This window comes from Chiloscyllium punctatum, chromosome 18 (genome assembly GCF_047496795.1).
Source record: "Chiloscyllium punctatum isolate Juve2018m chromosome 18, sChiPun1.3, whole genome shotgun sequence".
Taxonomy (NCBI): Eukaryota; Metazoa; Chordata; class Chondrichthyes; order Orectolobiformes; family Hemiscylliidae; genus Chiloscyllium; species Chiloscyllium punctatum.
The window spans coordinates 90,836,585-90,860,258 of NC_092756.1; the positions used below are offsets into that span (position 1 = coordinate 90,836,585).

The 23,674-nt window shown below is 44.1% G+C and overlaps 1 protein-coding gene across 2 annotated transcripts in view; it reads right to left on the bottom strand.

Annotated features, from left to right (window-relative positions):
• Window positions 1–23,674, bottom strand: part of LOC140489319 (protein kinase C and casein kinase substrate in neurons protein 3) — a 70,467-nt gene that overhangs the window by 12,594 nt on the left and 34,199 nt on the right. For both annotated transcript variants that reach the window (XM_072588738.1, XM_072588737.1), the window contains exons 3-6: window positions 22,094–22,250; window positions 15,798–16,033; window positions 11,650–11,805; window positions 5,072–5,247 (exon numbers count right to left, since the gene is read on the bottom strand). In XM_072588738.1, coding sequence (XP_072444839.1) covers window positions 5,072–5,247; window positions 11,650–11,805; window positions 15,798–16,033; window positions 22,094–22,250 — 725 coding nt within the window. The remainder of the gene's footprint in view (window positions 1–5,071; window positions 5,248–11,649; window positions 11,806–15,797; window positions 16,034–22,093; window positions 22,251–23,674) is intronic.

Below are 23,674 nucleotides of genomic sequence, written 5' to 3' on the forward strand. Positions count from 1 at the left end.
TCGATAGGATAGTGAAGGCGGCGTTTGGTATGCTTTCCTTTATTGGTCAGAATATTGAGTCCAGGAGTTGGGAGGTCATATTGCGACTGTACAGGACATTGGTTAGGCCACTGTTGGAATATTGCGTGCAATTCTGGTCTCCTTCCTATCGGAAAGATGTTGTGAAACTTGAAAGGGTTCAGAAAAGATTTACAAGGATGTTGCCAGGGTTGGAGGATTTGAGCTACAGGGGGAGGATTTGAGCTACAGGGAGAGGCTGAACAAGCTGGGGCTGTTTTCCCTGGAGTGTCGGAGGCTGAGGGGTGACCTGATAGAGGTTTACAAAATTATGAGAGGCATGGATAGGATAAATAGACAAAAGTATTTTCCCTGGGGTCGTGGAGTCCAGACTAGAGGGCATAGGTTTAGGGTGAGAGGGGAAAGATATAAAAGAGACCTAAGGGGCAACTCTTTCACACAGAGGATGGTATGTGTATGGAATGAGCTGCCAGAGGATGTGGTGAAGGCTGGTACAATTGCAACATTTAAGAGGCATTTGGATGGGTATATGATTAGGAAGGGGTTGGAGGGATATGGGCCGGGTGCTGGCAGGTGGGACTAGATTGGGTTGGGATGTCTGGTCGGCGTGGACGGGTTGGACCGGAGGGTCTGTATCCATGCTGTACATCATATACCAACTTTTTCCTTGCTACTATCACTTCTGATAGCAGAGTCACTGGCCCGAAACATAAACTCTGCTTTCTCTCCACAGATACTGCCTGACCTGTTGAATTATTACATCAATTTGTTTTTGTTTCTGATTTCCAGTATTTGTATTTCTTTGGATTTTAGTTTACAATTTATTTTCTGTTTATCGATAATCAGTATGTCAGTCTGGCCTCCAGGCTGAATGAATGCAAAATAAGTACTATTTTGAAAACAAGCAAGAGTTCTGTCGAGTGTCCTGGCCAGTTTGTTCTCCTCTTTCCCCCATGGCAATTGTTTGTTCATACAAAATATACTGTATTTACATTTTGTAAAGTAACTACTGTTTAGCCACAAAAAAAAAGGGAATCTGATCTACTAGAGTACTGCAAAGGTCAACTACTCACTTCTCATTAGTACCCTAATTAGCATTTAGCTCTTCCCCCTCTTTCAGTATATCATCAACTCTCTATTCACCTAACCCATTTTTCTTCCTCTCTGGACTCTGACTCCATGTTTATTCCACTCCCCACCAGAGCATAGACTCAATGTTAACTCTTCCTCCCTTAACAGACACTGCGTTTCTCTGGTAAGTTTAACAAAAAGACTGCTAACACCACGCTAACTGAGCAATGATCAGAGAATTTATATCTTCTACCACTCTGGTAGCAAAGGCTGAAATGGAAGCCTGGAACTATATCAAAACTAACCCTTGCCCATAGATAGTGAACAATTCAAATTGAGCATCAGAACTGCAAAAGCGGTCATTTTATTTTTCAGTATCTTTAGATTATGGATAAAATTGGAAAAAGGCTACTTTTAAAAACCAAGGGTTGTGGTTTTTCAAGGAAAGGATTACGGGGCCTTTTCAAATACAAGATACCAGCAGTTGTAGTTATTGCTGTTATTTGCTCAGTCAATGGGAAAGGTTATTACAGATGAACCGAAGCCAAGGAGTGTACAAAAGAATTTGGCCAGCAACAAATAGCTGATTAACAATGGCAATGGTCATCACTCCACAAACCAATGAAAAATAAACAATTATGTGATTGACATTCAGGTAGTTTAACAACTTGTGGGTTGGACCAATTAATCAGAATCAGCCGACCTCCTGAAAGGAAGGGGTTGTCCTTCTCTCTGCAGTTTTTAAAAGATTTTACCCGAAAGGAAGGTAGTTGCTTGTAAGTTATTGCCTTTAACCAATAAATCAGAGATGCTGTAAATTCTGGACAAGTCAGTTTGTGCCTCAGGTAAGTAAAGGTACTTGGGGAAAACACAAAAAAAAGAAAAGGTTGACCAACAGCAAATCCTCCCAAGGCTCACCTCTGCAAACCCAGTAGTCAGGGACTGTTGAACTGCCTCCCCCTGCTTTTCCATTGTGAAAGGGAGATACAAATAAACCCTCTTCTAAAAGTAATAGCAGTTTTTTATACAGAAACCTGGTCCATACGTTCTCAAACTGATCTAAAAGACTGATAAATAAATGAGAGCTTTTGTACTTTCATGAATATTTAACTTCTGTGATGATGCCAGGAAAGGTGAGACTTGATTTACAGTGCCCAACTCCAGTGAGACATTAAAAATTCTGAGGAAACCCATACAGACACAGGGAGAATGTGCAAACTCCACACAGTCGCCCAAGGCTGGAATCGAACATGGGACCCTGGTGCTGTGAGGCAGCAGTGCTAACCAGTGAGCCACTGTGCCGCCCCAAATCTATCTATAGAAAATTTATAACATTAAAGAGAGATCCGTCAGTCCACTCTGATCCCACCTTCCTGCAAGGCATGGTTCTTCAAGTAGACTTTTGTACACAGTAAGGCTGGGGCTATTTTCCTGGAGGGTCAGAGGCTGCAGGGTAACCTTATAGAAGTTTATAAAGTCATGCAGGACATGGATAGGGTGAACAGAGATGGTCTTTTCCCCCAGAGTAGGCAAGTCCAAAACTGTAAGGCATCAGTTTAAGGTGTGAGGGCAAGATTTAAAAGGGACTGAAGAGGCAACTTTTTCAGAGGGTGGTGTATGTATGGAATGAGCTGCCAGAGGAAGCGGTGGAGGTTAGTATGATAATAACATTTAAGAAGTATCTGGATAGATAAATGAATAGCAAGTGTTGAGGGATATGGGTCAAATGCTGACATATCAGACCAGATTAATTTAGGATACTGATTGGTCCAACTTGACCATGCCAAAGGATCTATTTCTGTGTTGTACATCTGATTCCAAGTCACCCCTCAGCTGCCTCTATTCCAAGCAAAACAACATTCAGATTTGGGATGACAAGTGCCCAGTACTTGCCAGTCAATGACCATCTCCAACAAGAGGGAATCTAACCATTTTCCTTGACATTTAACATTATCATCAATGAATCCCACAATATCAACATCCTGGAGGGATTATCACTGATCAGAAACCGAACTACACTATCCGTGTAAAAACTGTCCACAAGAGCAACTCAGAGGCTGGGAATTCTGTGGTAACTAATTAAGCTCCTGACTCTCCAAAGCTCATCCATCTATGAGGCACAAGTTACGACTGTGATGGAATATTTGTGGTTGGCAGAAGAGGTGCAGTGCAACAACACCCGAGCAGCTTGACACTATCCAAATGCCTAACTGGCACTCTATCCTCTACCTTGAGCAGTCACTCCATTCACCAACAGTACATAATGGTAACAAGTGTTAACTACCAACAAGACCGTGCAACAACTTGCCCAGCCTCCTTTGATAGCACTTTCCAAACCTGTGACCTTTACTACCTGAAGGATCAAGATGCATGGAAACACCACCACTTAAAAGTTTCCCCATCGAGCTACACACCATCCAGACATGGAACTATATTCCTTCACTGTCATTGGGTCAAAATCCTGAAACTACATAATGGAACTATGGATTTACCCACACCACATAGACTACAATGATTCAAGAAAGTGATTCACCATCACCTGAGAGTAATTGGGGATGAGCAATAAATGCTGGTTTATATAATAAAGAGGAAAATTTGTCCTGGCAACATCATCTGTTGAAGTTTGGAGTAGTGAATGATGGCCTGAAGAACATCACCAGCATGGAATTAGAAAGTCCTATTCAACCCATAAAATTGTTCATTTCCCACAAAACTGATTTCCAATCCACTCTGAGGGTTTCACCCCAACTGTTCCACCAATTCTATCTCCACTTCCAACCTCTTAGCTATTCTGCACAGTGAAGTTAATCAAAACCTCCTTCATTCAACTTCAGCTCTGTATTTCCAAGCTCTCTTCCACTTTTTCTCAGTTCAAATAGCTTGCCTCTTTCATAGGCGGATTGTTTATCTATAAGAAAACCTACAGTTATAGAGTTGGGGAGGGCCAGTGAGAAAGTGGAGTTAAGGATAGGATCAGATCAACCGTGACCTTATTGAATGGTGAAGCAGACTTGAAGGGCTGAATGACCTACTCTTAATTCTTGTTTCGATCTCAAACTTCATAGATGTTCTGATATCATCTGGGTCACATTTTTAAAGCACCCTAATTGGCTCATCATTGATTGCAGTAACTGGGAATATATACATAGATGAAAAATAATTCTCATCGTTTCAAATGTTAAGCTATAAAATCGTCATGCATTTTATTAGATGGAAATTTAAATAATTATGCAAGAGAATAGGCAATTGGTTCATAACTAAAAAAATTGGATTATGTTTGTCTTTTGAGATGGAAAGGTACTAAAAATTATTTATACGCATCTAGTTTTCTACCCTGAAGAGTCGGACACTTGCCGAGGTTTGCACTACTAACTATACCACAGCACCACATCTAAGTGACCATTGTCCACCTGTGGGTTGGGGAGATGATGTCACTGTGTATTTGATAATGACGCCTGACCCTAATCTGTACATGTTCTTGCTAGTCAAAGTCACTGTGAACCAGTCGGGAGTGGAAAAAGAAACCAAAGTAAAGCTCCCAAACACTTGATCTCCTTGAGAAATTATCTCGATATTCAAGGGAATCAAACTTAGTCTGTGGTAACTTTGTATCTCATTTGGTGAAGCCTTTAACCGCTCGCCTCACAATATACTTATTTACATCCTTCAGTTAGCCACCAACTTATTGCTGGTCATACAGAGTCGTTAGACAGAGAAGGAAGTAAGTCAACCCCTCTAAAGTCAGCCCAATTCTCTCACTACCCTTGTAGTCCTGCAAGTTTATTTCTCACAAATGCTCATCCAGTTTCCTTTTGAAATCACTGATCAATATTTCCGCTACACTCTCAGTCAGGAGTTCCATGTCATTACCAGACAGTGTGTAAGAAGGTTAATTCTTACATAAATCTGTAATCCTTAGCCCTTGTACCACCAACTTATGGTAAAGACAATTTGGTGGATTGCGATGTACCTTTAACCTTACCTTTCATTATTGGTGACGTCAAGGTGCCGGTGTATGGACAAGAAGATCTGTTTGAGAAATATTATGCGTTTCTGCTCCAGCTGCTGGCTCTGGTCAAAGACCATCTCCATCTCCTCCATGTATTTTGGATTGTACTTGTTTAAGTCTTCTATCGTCTTTGTGTAGCGTTGCTTAACCTTGATGTGGGAAGAGTGTGGAGAGGAGAGGACAGGAGATGAGTGGAGAGAGGAGAAAGAAAGGCAGGCACTCACTTGCCGCATTGTCTCGTGGTCCTCTCTCCCTGTCCCTTGCCCTCCCAGTCTATGCCTTTCTTTCTTCAACAGCATGGTTGTGCTGTTTCCAGTGCAACAATGAGGAAGGGCTATACAGTTGGAGGTACATGAAATGTTGCAGGGGAAAACAGGGTCTCAACTCAGGTAGAGGTAAAACATCCTTGGATGCTATTTCAGAACAGAAGCAGGTAATTATCCTAGCTAATTAGGGATAGTAAACATGATTTTGTGCATAGGAAATCATGTCTCATGAGCTTGATTTGAGTTTTTTTGAAGAAGTAATAAAGGATTGAAGAGTGCAGATGTGAACTACATGGACTTCGGTAAGGCATCAACAATGATCATCATGGTTAGCAAGGTTAGATCACACAGAATACAGAGACAACTTGCTATTTGGTTGCAGAACTGGATTGAAGGTAGAAGACAGACAGTGTTGGTGGTGGAGAGTTGCTTTTCAGACCAGAGGTCCATGACCAGTGGTGTGCCACAAGGATCAGTGCTGGGTCCACTGTTTTTTGTCATTAACATAAATGATTTGGATGTGATCATAGGAGGTATGGTTAGCAAGTTTGCAGTTGACACCAAAATTGGAAGTGTAGTGGCTAGTGAAGAAGGTTACCTCCGATTACAACAGGATCTTACTCAGATGAGTCAATGGGCCAAGGAGTGGCAGATAGAGCTTAATTTAGATAAATGTGAGGTGCTGCCTTTTCGAAAGGCAAATCAGGGCAGGACTTATACACTTAATAGCAAGGTTCTGGGGAGTGTCGGTTCATAGTTCCCTGAAAGTGGAGTCGCAAGTGGGTGGGATTGAGAAGACTACGTTTGGTATGCTTTCCAATATTGGTCACTGCATTGAGTATAGGAGTTGGGAGGTCATGTTGCAGCTGTACAGGACATTGGTTAGGCTACTTTTGGAATACTGCATGTAATTCTGGGCTCCCTAGAAAGTTGCTGAGAAAGTTGAAAGGGTGCAGAAACGATTTATCTGGATGTTGCCAGAGTTGGAAGGTTTGAGCTATAGGGAGAGGCTGAATAGGCTGGGGCTGTTTTCCCTGGAGCGTTGGAGGCTGAGGGGTGACCTGATGCAGATTTATAAAATCACGGGAGGCATGGCTAGGGTAAAGTAGTTTCCCCAGGGTGGGGGAGTCCAGAATTAGAAACATAGCTTTAAGGTGAGAGGGGAAAGATATAAAAGGGACCTAAAGGGCAACTTTTTCACACAGAGGGTGCTGCTATGTGGAATGAGCTGCCAGAGGAAGTGATGGAGGCTGATACAATTACAACATTCAAAAGGCATCTGGATATGTATATGAATAGGAAGATTTTAGAGGAATATGAGCCAAATGCTGGAAATGAGACTAGATTTATTCAACGAGTTGAACCAAAGGGTCTGTTTCTGTGCTGTATATCTCTATAGACCGTATAAACTCTATGACTCTGTCATATTTTGAATGATGGGTGAATATTAAACAGATTATTCTCTAATCACAACATGGGAATAAAAGCAAAATACTAAGGATGCTAGAAATCTGAATCAAACACACAGTCTGGCAACATCTGTAGAAAAAGAAGCAGCTGTTTACAGTCCAGTGTGACTCTCAAGAACTGAAAATGTTTTAGAAATGGGCTTTTGTCAAAAGTATTAAAAAAACACATGCTGCCAGACCTGTTCAGTTTTGCCAGCATCCTGTGTTTGTACCATAACATGGGATGTAGCTCTGTACAAATAAGCTTTTCCGACATTAGAACACTGGCTTTGGGATCCTAAGATTGTAAGAAGTGCTATAGAAAGGAATGACTGTTATAAATCAACAGTGGGTGTGGCAAAATCTTGAGAAAATCTACAGCCACAGCATTCATTCCCCTTAATGTCACTAATTGCGTCACTGCACGATTGGGATGGGATGTGAGAGAAGAGTAATTGTAACCTTTGTACATTCATCAAATGGACATACATTCCCAAGCACTGAATGTAAGCAAGCCAATTCTTTTGGTGCTGGCTTCTTGTAACTAAACTTTGTTATCCATTGCTAAATGGATAGGCGGAGAATTGGGAACCCTGAAAGAGAGAGACTTATGGTTAAAACGTGAAGATATTCTAGCCTTCAGTCTGGTGGTCAGCATGTTGTTCTACACTGACGACCTTTGGTTTGAACACGTGGCATCAGATTTTTGAAGCTCTGTGGGGGGCTAATGAACCCTGTGCTGCCCCATCCTGCACTTAAGTCATTTTAAAAATAGCCAGGTGAAGGTAAAACAACAGGCACCACATACCAAATTGGAGTAATCAATAAGATGCCTCTCATTTGCCAACTAAAGTCAACACAGAAAAAAAACTCTGAACGCCAGCCAGGGGATTCAGGCAACTACAATCCTGAGCCGGCAGCTTTTGGCCTTTACTATGGTCAGTTTTTTCTACTTGCAGTTCAGAGGACAGCTATACCTTGGAGGTCCTTTCATCTGCCTTGATTACTCCCGTCTGAAACCATGGGGCTGTGGCTCTGTCATTGCAGGAGGATTTCCTACTGGCCCCGATAGTTTCAGGAGCCTGTCATCTATCCTTGTTCAGATAGCAAGTGAGCTTCCCATTCAGTTGTTGACACAGCAATGCAGAGTCATGCCACTCCTACTCTGTCCAGTACCAGGGCCTAGAAATGGTTGAAAAATGTACTGCTGGAAAAACACAGCAAGCCAGGCAGCATCCGAGGAGCAGGAGAATCGACATTTCGGGCATAAGCCCTTCTTCAGGAATTGTTCTGAAATGGTTCCAACATTAGGGTCCTACCCCATTTGCTCCAGGCCTGTGCTGTCCTGGTGTTAAAAAGGGGAAGAATCTAGACATTTTTTTTAAAAATCGACCTGTTCAAAGACATTATTAAACACGTCTAGAGCAGTTGGGACTTGAATTTGGGCCTTCTGGTCCAGATGTAGGGGTATTACCACTGCCACAAGAGTCCATAAGGGGATGAATCTACATTTAATGTGAGTGGAATAAGTCTGGATCTGTACCTGGAGTGTCATAACCCGCAGGACCACAGACCAAATGCTGGAAAGTGGGATTTTGCTGGGTAGCTTATTTCTCAGCCAGTGCAGGCACTGCAGGGCCAGGTGACCTTCAGCAGTGCTGTAAACCTTCTGTAATTTCAGATATTTTAATCAACCTGTTCACAAGACACATCCCTGGAGCAGATGGGGTTTGAACCCAGATCTCCTGGCTCAGTGCTACCACTGTGCCACAAAAGCCCTCAAGGGGGAAGAATATAATTTGAACCAGCAAATTGGTGACCCTAGATCTCTGCATTGATGGCCTGTAACAGACAGTGATAATTGAGGTGCTAAAACTGTTTCACCACACAGACTGCAAAAATACAAAGGGCCGTATGGCATGGATTGTAAGTGCTGTTCTCACTAACAATGTCAACTTCCCATAAACAAATTAAAATATTTGCTCCAACCCAGTGTAGAAAAGGACAAAATGTTCTCACTCATGACAGGACTGAGAACATGAGGGCACAGTTTTAAAAGTTTAACAGAAGCAGCAAAAAGGTGATATGAGGGAAATAATCTTTTATTGCAGCAAGTGATTAGGGTGTGGAATGTGCTGCTGAAGAGTATGGTGAAGGCAAATTTAATCAAAACATTCAAAAGGGAATTGGACTGCTTTTAGGAAAGAAAGCACTTCCAGGGTTACAAGGAGAAGGCAGGAAAATGGTATGAAGTGATTTGTTCATTTAAAAGTCCAGTACAGACACAATTGGGCTGAATTGTTACAGTGCAGAGGAAGACCAATCTGTAATTCTGTGACCTTTGGCCTGAAGAATAATTCAGCCACATCTTGTACTCCAGATTGCAAACAGGACATTGTGTTAAATACTGGCAGAGATAGCGTCCCTCCTTCTGGATCAAGAGGTTCAAGTACCACCTGTTCCAGATGCATCTCATACCCTGTCTGAACAGGTTAATTAAAATAACCGTCAGAAGCTGGTATTGTCTGAGGATTTCAGGAACAGAGGGGAAATTGTTGCTTGGGACAGGAAGATTTGATCATGGGCATTGGTCTCTGGAGAGGAGTTGTGAGAAGTTCCAGCATCAGCCTCAGGATGGTTGGGGATTCAATATTGAGGTGGGATTTATGTACAGAATCTGAGGAAATACTCCAGGAGAATGCTATGTTCTTTGAATATTAACAGGTTCCTGTTAAGCAAGGTAGCAAACAAATATCCGGGTTAGGCAGGAATGTAGATTTGGCGAAAGTGAGGACTGCAGATGCTGGAGATTTGAGTCACGAGTGTGGTGCTGGAAAAGCACAGCAGGTTAGGCAGCATCCAAAGAACAGGAAAATTTACATTTCGGTCAAAAGCCCTTCATCAGGAATGAGGCTAGGAGCCTTGGGGGTGGAGAGATAAATGGGAGGGGTTGGGGCTGGGGGGAGAAGGTAGCTGAGAGTACAGCAGGTGGATGGAGGTGGGGGTAAAGGTGACAGGTCAGAGGTGAGGGTGGAGTGGATAGGTGGGAAGGAAGGTGGATAAATAGGACAGGTCATAAGGGCAGTGCCGAGCTGGAATTGGGATAAGGTGGCGGGAGGGGAAATGAGGAAACTGGTGAAATCTACATTGATGCCATGGGGTTGGATGATCCCAAGGCTGAAGATGAGGCATTCTTCCTCCAGGCCTTGGGTGGTAAGGGAGTGGCAATGGAGGAGGTCCAGGACCTGCATGTCCTCAGCGGAGTGGGAGGGGGAGCTGAAGTGTTTGGCCACAGGACGGTGGGGTTGGTTGTTGCAGGTGTCCCAGAGATATTCTCTGAAGCACGCTGCGAGTAGGCGTCCAGTCTCCCCAGTGTAGAGGGGACTGCATTGGGAGCAATGGATACAGTAAATGATGTGTGTGGACGCGCAGGTAAAAAATTTGATGGATGTGGAAGGCTCCTTTGGAGCATTGGACGGAGAGATGTGGGTGCAAGTTTTGCAATTCCTGTGGTGGCAGGGGAAGGTGCCGGGAGGGGTGTTTGGGTTGTTGGGGGACATGGACCTGATGAGGTAATTGTGGAGGGAACAGTCTTTACAGAAAGCGGATAGTTTGGGGAGGGAAATATATCTCTAGTGGTGCGGAGGTTGATACAATGTATATGGAGGTTGGTGGGGTGGAAGGTGAGGACCAGGGGTGTTCTGTCCTTGTTGCGGTTGGAGGGGTGGGGTTCGAGGGCGGAGGTGTGGGAAGTAGATGAGATGCGCTAGAGGGCATCATCAACCACACGGGAGGGGAAATTGTGGTCTTTAAAGGAGGAGGCCATCTGGTGTATTCTGTGGTGGAAATGGTCCTCCTGGGAGCAGATGCGGAGCTGGTAGAGGAATTGGGAATAAGGGATAGCATTTTTGCAGGAGGCAGGGTGGGTGGAGGTATAATCCAGGTAACTGTGGGAGTCAGGTTTGTAGAAAATGTCAGTGTTGAGTCGGTCACCGTTGATGGAGATGGAGAGGTCCAGGAAGGGGAGGGAGGTGAAAGAGATGGTCGAGGTGAATTTAAGGTCAGGGTCGAATGTGTTGGTGAAGTTGATGAACTGTTCAACCTCCTCATGGGAGCAAGAGATGTTGCCGATGCAGTTATAAATGTAGTGGAGGAAAAGGTGGAGAGTGGTGCCGGTGTAATTGCAGAAGATAGACTGTTCCACGTAGCCAACAAGGAGACTGGCATAGCTGGAGCCCATGCAGGTGCCCATGGCTACCTCTTTCGTATGGAGGAAGATTTGTTTATGGATTTGATCATTACCACATTGCTGTTTGGGGAACTTGCTGTGACATTTTGACATTGGTACCCTTTACAATACTGCCTGCACCAGGGATGTAAATATTGTGTCAAAAGTATTATATATAAACTATTAAAATTATATCATATAACCATTTAAACATTAACAGCTGTATTTATTAAAAATAAAAGCATTCATACATTCCTTCTTTCAGCTCTATAGTTTAAATTATACTCACCACAGATGAAAAAAACAGAATGGATAAATCTACAGGAATAACTGTAGATAATATCCTCAAACGCAATGAACACCTTTCCAAAAATAAAGTCTCCTTTCTGCAGATCTTTTTCAAATCAGTTTTAAACATTTTCTGTAACATATGAATGACTAGACCAACACTTATTGATTAGCTGTTTACTATTTTACATCCCTGGACTGCATTTTCTTTGGTACAAAGCAATCTGAGCCATTCTAAGGATGTGGAAAGTGTTGTATAAATGCAAATGTGTTTTTTCCTTTTGGCATTGATGCACTCACCACGCAAATTTCCCTTCTTACCTTTTCTACTTCCTGGTTGCACTTCTCTCTTTCACCCTGGAGTTTGCGCTGCTTTGATGTAGATGTTGCCTGGTTGGCCTTGCCACTATTTTCACGGATGATGGCCACCCGCTCCTTTTTGCGTTTGGCGTGGTACAGTTTCTTCAGCTTCTCTGTCTGTGCAAGGGGGTTAAAGATGATGTTTAGGTTAGCGTTTCCATAACCTACTTGGTGGAGGGGGCATGGGCATTCGAATCAAAGAATGGAATAGAATCCCTACCATGTGGAAACAGGCCCTTCAACCCAACAAGTCCACACAGACTCTCCGGAGAGTAACCCACCAGGATCTATTACTCTACATTTACCCCTAACTAGAGCATCTAACCTACACATCCCTGAGCACTATGGGTAATTTGGTACGGCCAATTCACCTAACATGTGCATCTTTGGGTTGTGGGAGGAAACCCATGCAGACACGGGGAGAATGTGCAAACTTCACATAGAAGGTCGCCCGAGGCTGGAATCAAACCCGGTTCCCTGACACTGTGAGGCAGCGGTGCTAACCACTGAACCACCATGCCACCCTGAAGAGAATCACCGCAATTTGAGCAAGGTGTAAAAAATTGTGACAGAATCAGAAAAGGTGTACTAAGGAGTGTTGTTCCCATTACAGATAGTACAAGGATGAAGGGCATGGGCTGAATACTTTGGGCAAGAATTACAGTGAGAAATGAGAGAGAACTTTTTTTAAAGCAGCCATGAACAGTGACCTGAAACTTGCTGTTCACGGAGTTTTCCGAAAGCAGAGATGATCAGTGATTTGAAACGGAAATTGGATGGATTGGAAATTGGAAGGAGTGAATTTGCACGAGCTATGGGATAGAACAGAACACTACCTAGATTGGCATGGACTTGATAGGCCAAATGTCTTCTTTCTGTACCAAGTAGTGTCAAGGGCCCTCAAGATGCACTGATGCCATAAAGGTGATGAGTTCCCAGGGACAGAACAAGTGAAATAAATTCAATCAGGGCTTTCAAAACATAATCTTGTGCCTTGGGAAGGAGTTAAAGAAAAAAAAACTCAACCCTTGGTTCATGCTTTTGACCATTAACCATCTTTTGCTTGAAAAGGGCTGAGGGACTGCAGTTATGTGGAGAGACTGGAGAAAGTGGGTTGTTCTCCTCAGACCGGAGAAGGTTATGGGGATATTTGAGAGATTTTTTCAAAGGCACGAAGGGTTTTGATAGAGTAGATGACATTGCCTCTGGTGATCAGTAAGCAGAGGAAACTAGTTTAGGCTGATTGGCAAAAGAACTAAATTGTTACAAACTGGAATGCACTTCTTGAAAGGATGACAGAAACAAATTAAATAGTAACATTCAAAAGGGAATTCGATAAACACATGAATTCTAAAAATTTGCGCATAGGATGTGGGCATTGCTGGCTCCATCCCTGGTTCCCCTTGAGAAGGTGGTAGTGAGCTGCCTTCCTGGAACTGTTATATTCCACAAGCTGTAGGTATATTCACAATGCTGCTAGAGTGGGAACTCCAGGATTTCATCCCAGTAGCACAGAAGGAACAGCGATATACTTCGAAGTCAAGATGGGGAGTGGTTGGCGGGGGGGGAACTTGCAGGTGGGTGTTGTTCTCATGTATCTATTGCCCTTAGCTTTCTAAGTGGAAGTGGTCATTCATTTGGAAGGTACTGTCTGGGGAGGTTTGGTGAATTTCTGCAGTGCAACGTGTAGATGGTACACACTGTTGCTACTGAGTGTGAAAATGGCATAATTTGAAGGGCATTAGGGAATAGAGCAGGGAATGATACAAATTTGGCCAGCTGTTTTTGTTTTTAAAAAAGCCAGTGTGGACATAAGGAGCTGAATAATTTTCTTGTCGGCTGCATGACCCCAAGAGAGATATTTACTTGGAAATGGTTTGTCAGCTGAGTGTAGGAGAAGCTTTGTAAGCCTCATGCACCAAGAGTGACCACTTCACTGATATCCCACAGGACGTCCCAGCAAGTGCAAGCAACTTTAATAGAATGGGGTGCAAAATTCTCTCAAGGACGTTTTCCTTTGATCAGAGAAGGCGGAGGATATACCTAATTGAGGTGTACAAAATTATGAGGGGCATAGATTGGGAGAAACTTTTCCTCAGTAGAGGGATCAATAACTGAGGGGGCATATTTAACAATAAAGGGCAGGATGTTGCGAGGGGAATTAAGGAAGAATTTTTTCACCCTGATTGTGGTGGGTGTCCAGAGCTCACTCCCTGAAATTATGGTAAAGGCAGGAACTAGCACAATGCTTTAGAGTATTTGGAAGTGATTGAGAAATGCTATGGGCCAAGTGCTGAGAAATGGTATTGAAGTAGATAGGTGCTTAATGACTGGTAAGAAAATAAGACAGGAGCAGAAGTTAGGCCATTCAACCCGTTGAATCTGCTCCACCATTCAAGCATGGCTGATAGTTTCTCAACCCCATTCTCCCCATAACCCTCGATCCCCTTGACAATCGAGAACCTATCTATTTCAGTCTTAAATACAATCAACGACCTGGCCTACACAGCCTTCGGTGGCAATGAATTCCGTAGATTCACCACTCACTGGCTGAAGAAGTTTCTCCTTATCTCCATTCTAAAAGTTCTTCCCTGCTCTCGGGTCCTAGTGTTTTCTACCAATGGAAACATCTTTGCAACGTTCACTCTGTCTGGGCCATTCAGAATTCTGCAAGTTTCAATTTGATTCCCCCCGCCCCCCACCAACCTTCTCAACTCCATTGAGTACAGACCCAGAGTCCACAAAAATTCCTCATCTGATGATGGACCAAAGGGCCTCTCTTCCTGCTGAGAAATTCTATGACTTCATGCCTGTCCAAAATAAAGGTTGCAAACCTGTAATGAATGTTTGATAGTACAGAATGTGAATATTGGTGAAGAGAGGGACATGTTGCTGAATGTTTTCGTCTTGCTCTTTTTATGACAGATGGAAGAAAGCCAAGTTTCAAATGAAGAGTGAGAGTTATTACAGATTTGAATATTACTGCAAAGAGAGACACTGGTTAAGATAAATACAATGCCAAATTTCAAATTATTACAACAATTTAAACAAGAGAACTTTAATTGGTTAGGATGATCAGTTAGCATGGTAAAAACAATGACTGCAGATGCTGGAAACCAGATTCTGGATTAGTGGTGCTGGAAGAGCACAGCAGTTCAGGCAGTATCCAAGGAGCAGCGAAATTGATGTCAACTGTTGTGCAATTTGTGATCATAAAGAGGGAGAAACATTCCCCTCAGTTGAGAGATCAATAACCGGGGGCACATGTAAGATAAAGGGCAGGATGTTTAAGAAAGGAATTAAGGAAGAATTTATTTTTGAGTGCACAGCAGAATGCTTTGGGAACCACTCAGATCTGTAATAACTTGTACTGTCCACTAAGTGGCATCATAAACTGTGAAATGATCAGAAGTGGGGAATTTGTGAAGGATCAAAGCCATCACCATGCAACATCCAGGATTTAAAACAAATTCATCACTGTTCACAAATCACATATCTAAATCCTTTAACATTTTCAAGAATGATACGCCGAGTCTGTTTATTGTGCTGCAGTCAGAGAGTTTCAAATTGAAATATTGTGTTGGGTGCTGGGGGTGGAACTAAAGCATTGGATTGAACACAGACATGGTGCTCTCTACAAGCCTGTGTCCCATGGTTACTCCCTGTCCACACCCCTGTATGAAGAAAGACACAATCGTGTACAAGAAGTCGGTGGGTGCCAGTAGGTGTTAACCTGCTCACACTTCAAGGGTCAGCCACTCAGGAGAGGAGTTAAAGTGTGGTTAGGCAGCATCCGAAGTGCAGGAGAATCTATGTTTCGGGCATAAGCCCTTCATCAGGAATTCCTCAATTTTCGAAACGTCAATTCTGATCTCCAGCATCTGCAGTCCTCACTTTTTTCCCCACTCGGGAGAGGAGCAGAGAAATTGCCTTATTAAAATTAATAGTTTGAGTGTAGTTATTTACTTTTAATATGGTGGGGACATTGAAAATTTGTGATGTAATATCATTAGAATGTGTACTTTATAGTGTACACAGTACATTCCCATTTAAAGCAATAGACACTGTCCCTAATGTGGCTTGCACACACTATGTAACCATTAACATACCTTTTTCAGTTTCTTTGTCCAGGGTTTCTGTGCTTTCCGGAATCCACTCTTCACCTCATGGGTCTCCTTGAAGCCCCCGAAGAATTTCTTGTGGTACGTCTCCCTCTGCCAGTTGCGAATCTTGGCCGTGTCCTCAGTCACTAGCGATTTCTGGATCTCCAGGTGGAGTTCACTCAGACGGTCTGCGGAGGTAAGGAAGGCGTGCCACGCCTTCAACAGAGTACCGTACATAGGACCTGGTGAGTACGATAGACAGGCTGGGTATGCTTGCTATGCAGTTAGTTCTGCTACAAACTTTGATACAGTCCTTTTTACAACTTTGGTCACTAAAAATCCAGTCAGCCTTCTTACACAGTCAGAGAGAAAATAGGGGAGGCTCACTAGACTATTAATCCAGAGACCAGCTAATGTTCTGAAGACCCTGGTTCAAATCCCACCACGGCAGATGGTGGAATTTGAATTCAATAAGAAAAAAAATTGGAATGAAGAGTCTTATGATGACCATGAATACATTGACAACTGTTTGAAAACCCCATCTGATTCACTAATGCCCTTTAGGGACAGAAATGTTTCGAATCCCTACAGTGTGGAAACAGGTCATTCGGCCCAAAATGTCCACACAAACTCTTGAAGAGCATCCCATCCAGCCCCACAGCCCTACTCTACCCTTGTAACCTTGCATTTCATATGATTAATCTACTTCACCTACACATCCCTGGGCACTGTGGGCAACTTAGCATGGCCAACCCACCTAACCTGCACATCTTTGGACGGTGGGAGGAAACTGGAGCACCCGGAGGAAATCATTGCAGACAGGAGGAGAATGTGCAAACTCCACATAGACAGTCGCCAGAGGGTGGAATGGAACCAGGGTACTATGAGGCAGCAGTGCTAACCACTGGGTCACCATGCCTGCCTTATCTGATCTGGCCAACATGTGACTCCAGACCACTGCAGTTGACATGCAATTGCCCTCTGGGCAATTAGGGATGGACAATAAATGCTGGCCTAGCCAGCGAAGCCCACATACCCCTAAAGACACAGTGATCCCTGGGATGGCAGGACCGAAATGTAAAGAGACTTGGTGAGGACTTTATTCACTGGAGATTAGAAGAATAAGGAGGGATCTCATTAAATCCTATGAAGTTCTAATAGGGCTAGACAGGGTAAATACAGAAAGGTTGTTTCCCAATGACCAGAGAATCCTAAACCAAGGGTCACAGTCTAAGGATACAGGGTAGGCTGTTTAAGACTGAGATGGGGAGAAATTTCTTCACCTGGAGAGAATAAGGAGCCTGTGGAATTCTCTGTCACAGAAAACATTTGAGGCCAAACATTGAATGTTTTCGAGATGGAGATAGATATAGTTCTCAGGGCTAAGGGAATCACAGGGCATGGAGAGAAAGGGGGAAAACAGGAGTTGGATGATCATCTATGACAATATTGAATGGCAGAGCACACTCGAAATGCTGAATGTCCTGCTCCTGCTCCTATGGGTGGCACAGTAGTTAGCACTGCTGCCTCACAGCCACTCCAGCGACCTGGGTTCGATTCCAGCCTCGGGTGTGTCTGTCTGTGTGGGTTTCCTCCAGGTTCTCCAGAGGTGTGGGTTAGGTGCATTAGTCAGGTGCAAATGTAGAGTAATAGAGGAAGGGAACGAGTCTGGGTGGGTTACCTGGAGGGTTGGTGTGGACTTGGGCCAAATGGCCTGTTTCCACACTGTAGGGGTTCTATGATGTTAAGTGTTATGTTTCAATGAAAGATTTACTGCTAAGGCCAGAATCAGTATTTGATATGAAAGGAAGATTTTGCATTTGTTTATATTCTTCCACCTCCGCCACTCCAAATTTTGTGTGACATGGTGACATAAGAATTTTTATATCTATTTAACTGGCCACACAGGGTCGTGTTATCACAAGACAGGCGTCTCTAGCAGCATAACACTGACTCAGTATCTTACTGGGACTGAGAGAAAGTGAGGACTGCAGATACTGGAGAGTCAGAGATGCTCTTCACCAATAAGTCTTGAAGCTCCAGTTGCTCCCCCTGGACTCCTAAACAAATCCATAGTCTTTCAGGGGATCGAGTTCCAGATTCCAACTGCTCTCTGGGTGAAAACATACTTCTTGATTTCATTCTAAAACTGCTCAATACCCCATTGTTCCAGAGCAATTAGCACAGTTCTGACTCTGCTCCCAGAGGCATGAGCATAAGGCCCAGGCCGCGCTCCCAATAAGATTCAAAAAGTTTGGTGCTGGAAAAGCACAGCAAGTCAGGCAGCATCTGAGGAGCAGGAGAGTTGACATTTCAGGTATAAGCCTTTTGTCAGGAATGTTGGGGGGGGGGGGATGGGGTGTGAGGGGGTGGAATCTGAGAGATAAATAGGAGGGTGGGGTCAGGTGGCTGGGAAGACGATAGGTAGATGCAGGTGGAGAGTGATAGTGATAAGTTGGAGAGGAGGGTGCAGCGGATAGGTGAGTAGGAAGATGGACAGCTAGGTCAGTTGAAGAGGGCGGTACAGAGTTGAAAGGTTGGATCTGGGATTAGGAGATGAGGGAAGTGGTGAAATCAATGTTGATGCCGTGTGGTTGGAGGGTCCTGAGGCGGACGATGAGGCGTTCTTCCCATCTAACTGCTTCACCCTCCCCACTGACCTATCACAATCAGCCCCCACCTGAATCCACTTATCGCCTTCCCAGCTACCTTCCCCTCAGCCCCACCCCACCTCCTTTTTATACCTCAGCCCCTTTCCCCCCCCAATCCACATTCCTGATGAAAGGCTTATGCCCGAAACGTCAACTCTCCTGCTTCTCAGATGCTGCCTGACCTGCTGTGCTTTTCTAGCGCCACACTTTTCAGATCTTATCGGAAGTGTCAGCCTGGGCCTTATCCTCACGTGTCTGGGAGTGGAGTCAGAACTGTGCTAGTTGCTCTGGAACAGTGGGGCATCGAGCAGTTTCACAGAGAAATCAAGAAACACCTTTTCACACAGGGGCGGTTGAAATCCGGAACTCAATCCCCTGAAAGGCTATGGATATGTTTAGGAGTCCAGGGGCAGCAATTGGAGCTTCAAGACTTGTTGGCTAAGAGCGTCGAGGATATGGAGAGAAGGTGGTCAATTGGAGCCAAGGTACAGACCAGCCATGAATAAACTAAATGGTAGAGCAAGTTCAAAGGGCTGAATGGCCTCCAACTCCTCCTATGGGAAGCTCCATGGTTATTTACTTCCTCGACTATTAATTTGATCAGATTCTGTCCGGTACAGTGGTTTATTTATAGACAGTGACACGGAGGAATAGCCTGCACACCAAACGGACAGTCTTGGCCTGGTCACCTCTCCTGATCTCCAGCGGAACTCTCACATACACCTCGTTACTAAGAAGCTGGTTTCCTATTTCATGCCAAAACCTTCCTCTTTAAAGTTCAAGTCCTTCTTCGCTTCCAAGTCTGGAGAGACTCTTCCAATGTTTCTCTCCCACTGCTGCACAACAAATGCTTGTTACCCAATGTGTGTGTGTCTCTCTCTCTCTCTCTCTCTCTCTCTCTCTCTCCCCATTAGCATTCAATCTCCTTCCTCTCTTGTATCTCAGTATCAACGTCACTGTGGCAAAAAGGTACTCCCTTCTTTTATTTTATTCAATCCATTCACCCATTGGATATAGGTATTCCTGGCTGGGCTAATATTTGTTGCCTGTTTCTAATTATTCTGGAGAAGGTGATCGTGAGCCACCTTCTTGAACCACTACAGTCCATGTTGTGTAAAAACATGTAAATACTATTTGGGAGAAAACTCCATGGTTTTGATCTCGCGACACTGAAGGAATGGTGGTCTATTTCCAAGTCAGGTAAATGGCTCAGAGGAAAATCTACAGGTGATGGCGTTCCTATGTATTTGCTGCCTTGTCCTTCTATGCTGTAGATCTTCTGGGTTTGGAAAGTGCTGTCAAGGAATCTTGGGAAGCTGCTACAGTGCATCTGTCTGTGTGGAGTTTGCACATTCTCCTAGTGTCTGTGTGGGTTTCTCTGGATGCTCAGATTTCCTCCCAAGGTCCAAAGATGTGCAAGTTAGGTGGATCGGCCATGCTAAATTGCCCACAGTGTCCAGGGATGTGCAGGCTAGGGGTAGGATGCTCTTTGGAGGGTCAGCGTGGACTCAATGGGCCAAAGGCCAGCTTCCACACTGTAGGGATTCTAAGTGAGACTCTAGCAGGCTGCTTTGTCCTAAAGAGTATTGAGCTTCTTTTCTTTTGTTGGAGCTGCACCCAACAGAGTGCAGAATATTCCATCACACTCCTGACTTGTTCATTATAGGTAATGGACATGCATTGGGCAGTCCGGAGGGGAGTTACTTGCTGCAGATTTCCCAGTCGCCAACTCGCTCCTGTAGCCCCAGTATTTATATGGCTTGTCCAGTTTAGGTTCTGGTTAGTGGTAACTCCCAGGAATTTGATGGTGGGGGTGTCAGCAATTGTAATGCCACTGAACATAAAGGGGAATGGAAATTGTTGGAAATAGTCTTTGCCCTGGTATGTGTGTGACACAAATGCCACATAATCAGCCCAGCCTGGATCTTTTCCAGGTCTTGCTGCATATGAACAAGGGCGACTTTAGTATCTCAGCAGTTGTGGTTGGTGCTGAACATTGTGCAACAATTAGATAAGATCCACACTTTTTACATTAAATCAAAAAGAACATCTTCAATGAAGCAGATGAAGATGGCTAATCCATGTTTGGACTGAGGCTATAATGAGGTCAGGAGCTAAGTGACCCTGGTGGAATTCAAAGTGGGCATCCAGTAGGCTACTATTAAACAAGTGCTGCTTGAAGCACTGTCAATGACACCTACCACTTTACTGGTAGTCAAGTGTAGGCTTGATTTGATGATGATTGGTGGGTCGGATTTGTACTGCTTTTTGCGTACAGGACATAGCTCAGTCATTTTCCACATTGCCAGTGTTGTAGCTAAACTGGAACAGTTTGGCGAGGGTGTGGCAAGTTCTGGAGCTCAAGTCTTCAGTGCAATTGCCAGAATGCTGTCAGGTCCCAAGCCCGTACAGTATCCAGTGCCTTCAGCTGTTGCTTGATATCACATTGAGTGAATCTAATTGGCTGAATACTAGCATTTGAGGTACTGAGGACCTCTGGAGGAGGCCATGATGGATCATCCACTCCACAATTTTGGCTGAAGATCCTTTTTTCCTATTGAGCTCAGGGTCTTGTACTCTACCCACTTTGTCAGCTGAGACTCAGAGTAGCACATTTACCTCAGAATTTGAACGCCATGGGTTCAAGCTCCAATCCTGGAAACCTGGTTACGGAATACTTGTTGACTATAAAGGCATTTGGGTTTTCTGAAAACTTCAGAAAGCGGTGCTATAGAAATTAAAGTCTTTCTTGCATTCCTTAACTGAGAAAAGTGTGGACCTGTTCTCTGTGATCTGTTCTACCTGTTGCGCAGCCTTGAATGGGCACCTCCCATCTTATCCTTCACTTAGAATTGGAGAATCTTGCAACACAGGAGGAGCTCTTTTGACCTGTCATGCATATAATGGTTCTGACTGAGTTCAACTCTTTCTTTTTATCCCATGCCCTACAGATTTGTTCTTTTCAAGTATGCTCACTACGGAGTTAAATCTGATGCTAATAACCTTTTCAGGTAGTGGCTGATCACATCCTTTAAATGATAAAGAAAAAGTACTCTCATTTCCTCTCGAGATCTTTTTCCAATTGTTTATTAATCAGTGAGCTCCTGTTCCTGACATGTTTGCCACAAAGGAACAGTACCTTCCGCTTGCTGGATCCAGAATTGCAGATTCCAGAATCCCTACAGTGTGGAAACAGTCCATTTGACCCAACAAGTCCACAGCGACTCTCTGGAGAGCCACTCAGACTCACCACTCCACCCTATCCCTGTAACCTCGCATTTCCCCATGGCTAATCTACCTAACCTACACATCCCTGGATACTATAGGCAATTTAGTACGGCCAATCCACCCTAACCTGCACATCTTTGGACTGTGGGAAGAAACCAGAGCACCCGGAGGAAACCCATGCAGACACGGGGAGAACGTGCAAACTCCACATAGACAATCGCCCGTGGGTGGAATCAATCCTGGGTCCCTGGCGCTGCAAGGCAGCAGTGCTAACCACTGAGCTACTGTGTTGTCCTCCAAACCCCTCAATTTTGATTAATTGCTAAATGTCTCCTTTAACTTCTGAGAACAACCCCAACTTTTCCAGTCTCTCCATATGATTGATTTATCCTCTTGGAAATTCCCTACTCCAGATGTACTCACTTGCTTCGACCAGTGGCTTCCACTTCCGTGACCAGGTTGCTATCTGCAGGGCGTACTGTTTCTCAATCTTTGCTCTCTCCTGGAAACACAGGATGATGTCGTTGCAGACTTTGTAACCATCGTCCGTGCGTTTGGTTGTGCTTTTATATTTATCTGGCTGAGAAAAGGAAATTAAAACATTGCTGAGACGTTAGTCACTGACATAGGTGTTCCTGGTTTGTCAGTCTCAATTATCGTACTCATCACTCCTGCACTCACTAACTGACGTTGACAAATGCTCGACCAATATTTTCTTTTTAGAATCATAGAATCCTTACAGTGTGGAAGCAGGCTATTCAGCCCGAGTCCACACTGTCCCTCCAAAGAGCATCCCACCCACATCCACATCCCTACCCTATTTCTGTAACCCAGCATTTCCCATGGCTAATGCAACTAACCTACGCATCCCCAGACACTGAGAACTTTAGCATGGCCAAGCCACCTAATCTGCCCATCTTTGGACCCTGAGAGGAAACCCACACAGACACTGGGAGAATGTGCAAACCCCACACAGACAGACAGTCAGTCACCCAAGGATGGAATCGAACCTGGGTCCCTAGCACTATGAGGCAGCAGTGCTAACCACCAGGTCATCAGACCACCCCTTAAAATACTGTATGGTGTTCTCTCCCTTTAAAAGCACCTTTAAAAACTCAAATTTTGTGCCCACTCCTATAAAATGCCCTTGTTAGTATCAAATAGGTTCTGCTGATGAATGTTAAATATCTAGTGGTTAGAAATAATGGAATATACAGGTATTGGGTATTGATTCATTAATTATGTAGAGTTGCAAAGGTTCTTGTTATGCAGTAATAGTGTCCCTACCTGCAAGCCAGGAGGCCTGGGTTCAAGTCCCACCTACTCCCCAGATATGTCATAGCATCCCTGAAGAGGTTGATTTGAAAGTATCTATTGAGTTGCAAAGTGTTCTTATGGTGCAGTGATAGTGTCTTTACCTCTGAGCCAGAAGGGTCCGGTTCAGGTCCCACCTGCTCCAGTTGCATGTCACAACACATCTGGGCAACTATTGAGTTGCAAGGCTTTCTTTTGTTGGAGTGGTAGTATCCCCATCTCTGAGCAAGGAGGCCTGCGTTCAAGTCCCATCTGCTCCAGAAGTGTGTCATAACCGTCTCTGAACAGGTTGATTTTGAAAATATCTAGTGAATTGCAAGTAGGTTCTTGCAACACATTGACTGTGTCCTTACTTCTGGGCCACCGCATCTAGGTTCAAGTCCCACCTCAGGACATGGTGGCCACAGAGAGCTGTGTAATAACATGTCCAAACAGATTGATTAACTATTGAGTTGAAAGTATAAAGATGAAGAAAAGGGGAACAAATATTGAGGGCTGTTTTGGCACAGAGGTCTGGGTTTAAACCCCTCCTGCTCCAGAGCCTGTGTAATAACATTTCTGAACAGGTGGATTAGAGAATATAAATTTTGGTCAGGACCTGACAACTGGCTTTTTATGCTCTAGTGCAGTGGGATTCTTACATGAGAGTCAGATTTCCCTGAAATATAGAAGCATTGTGAAGATATATGC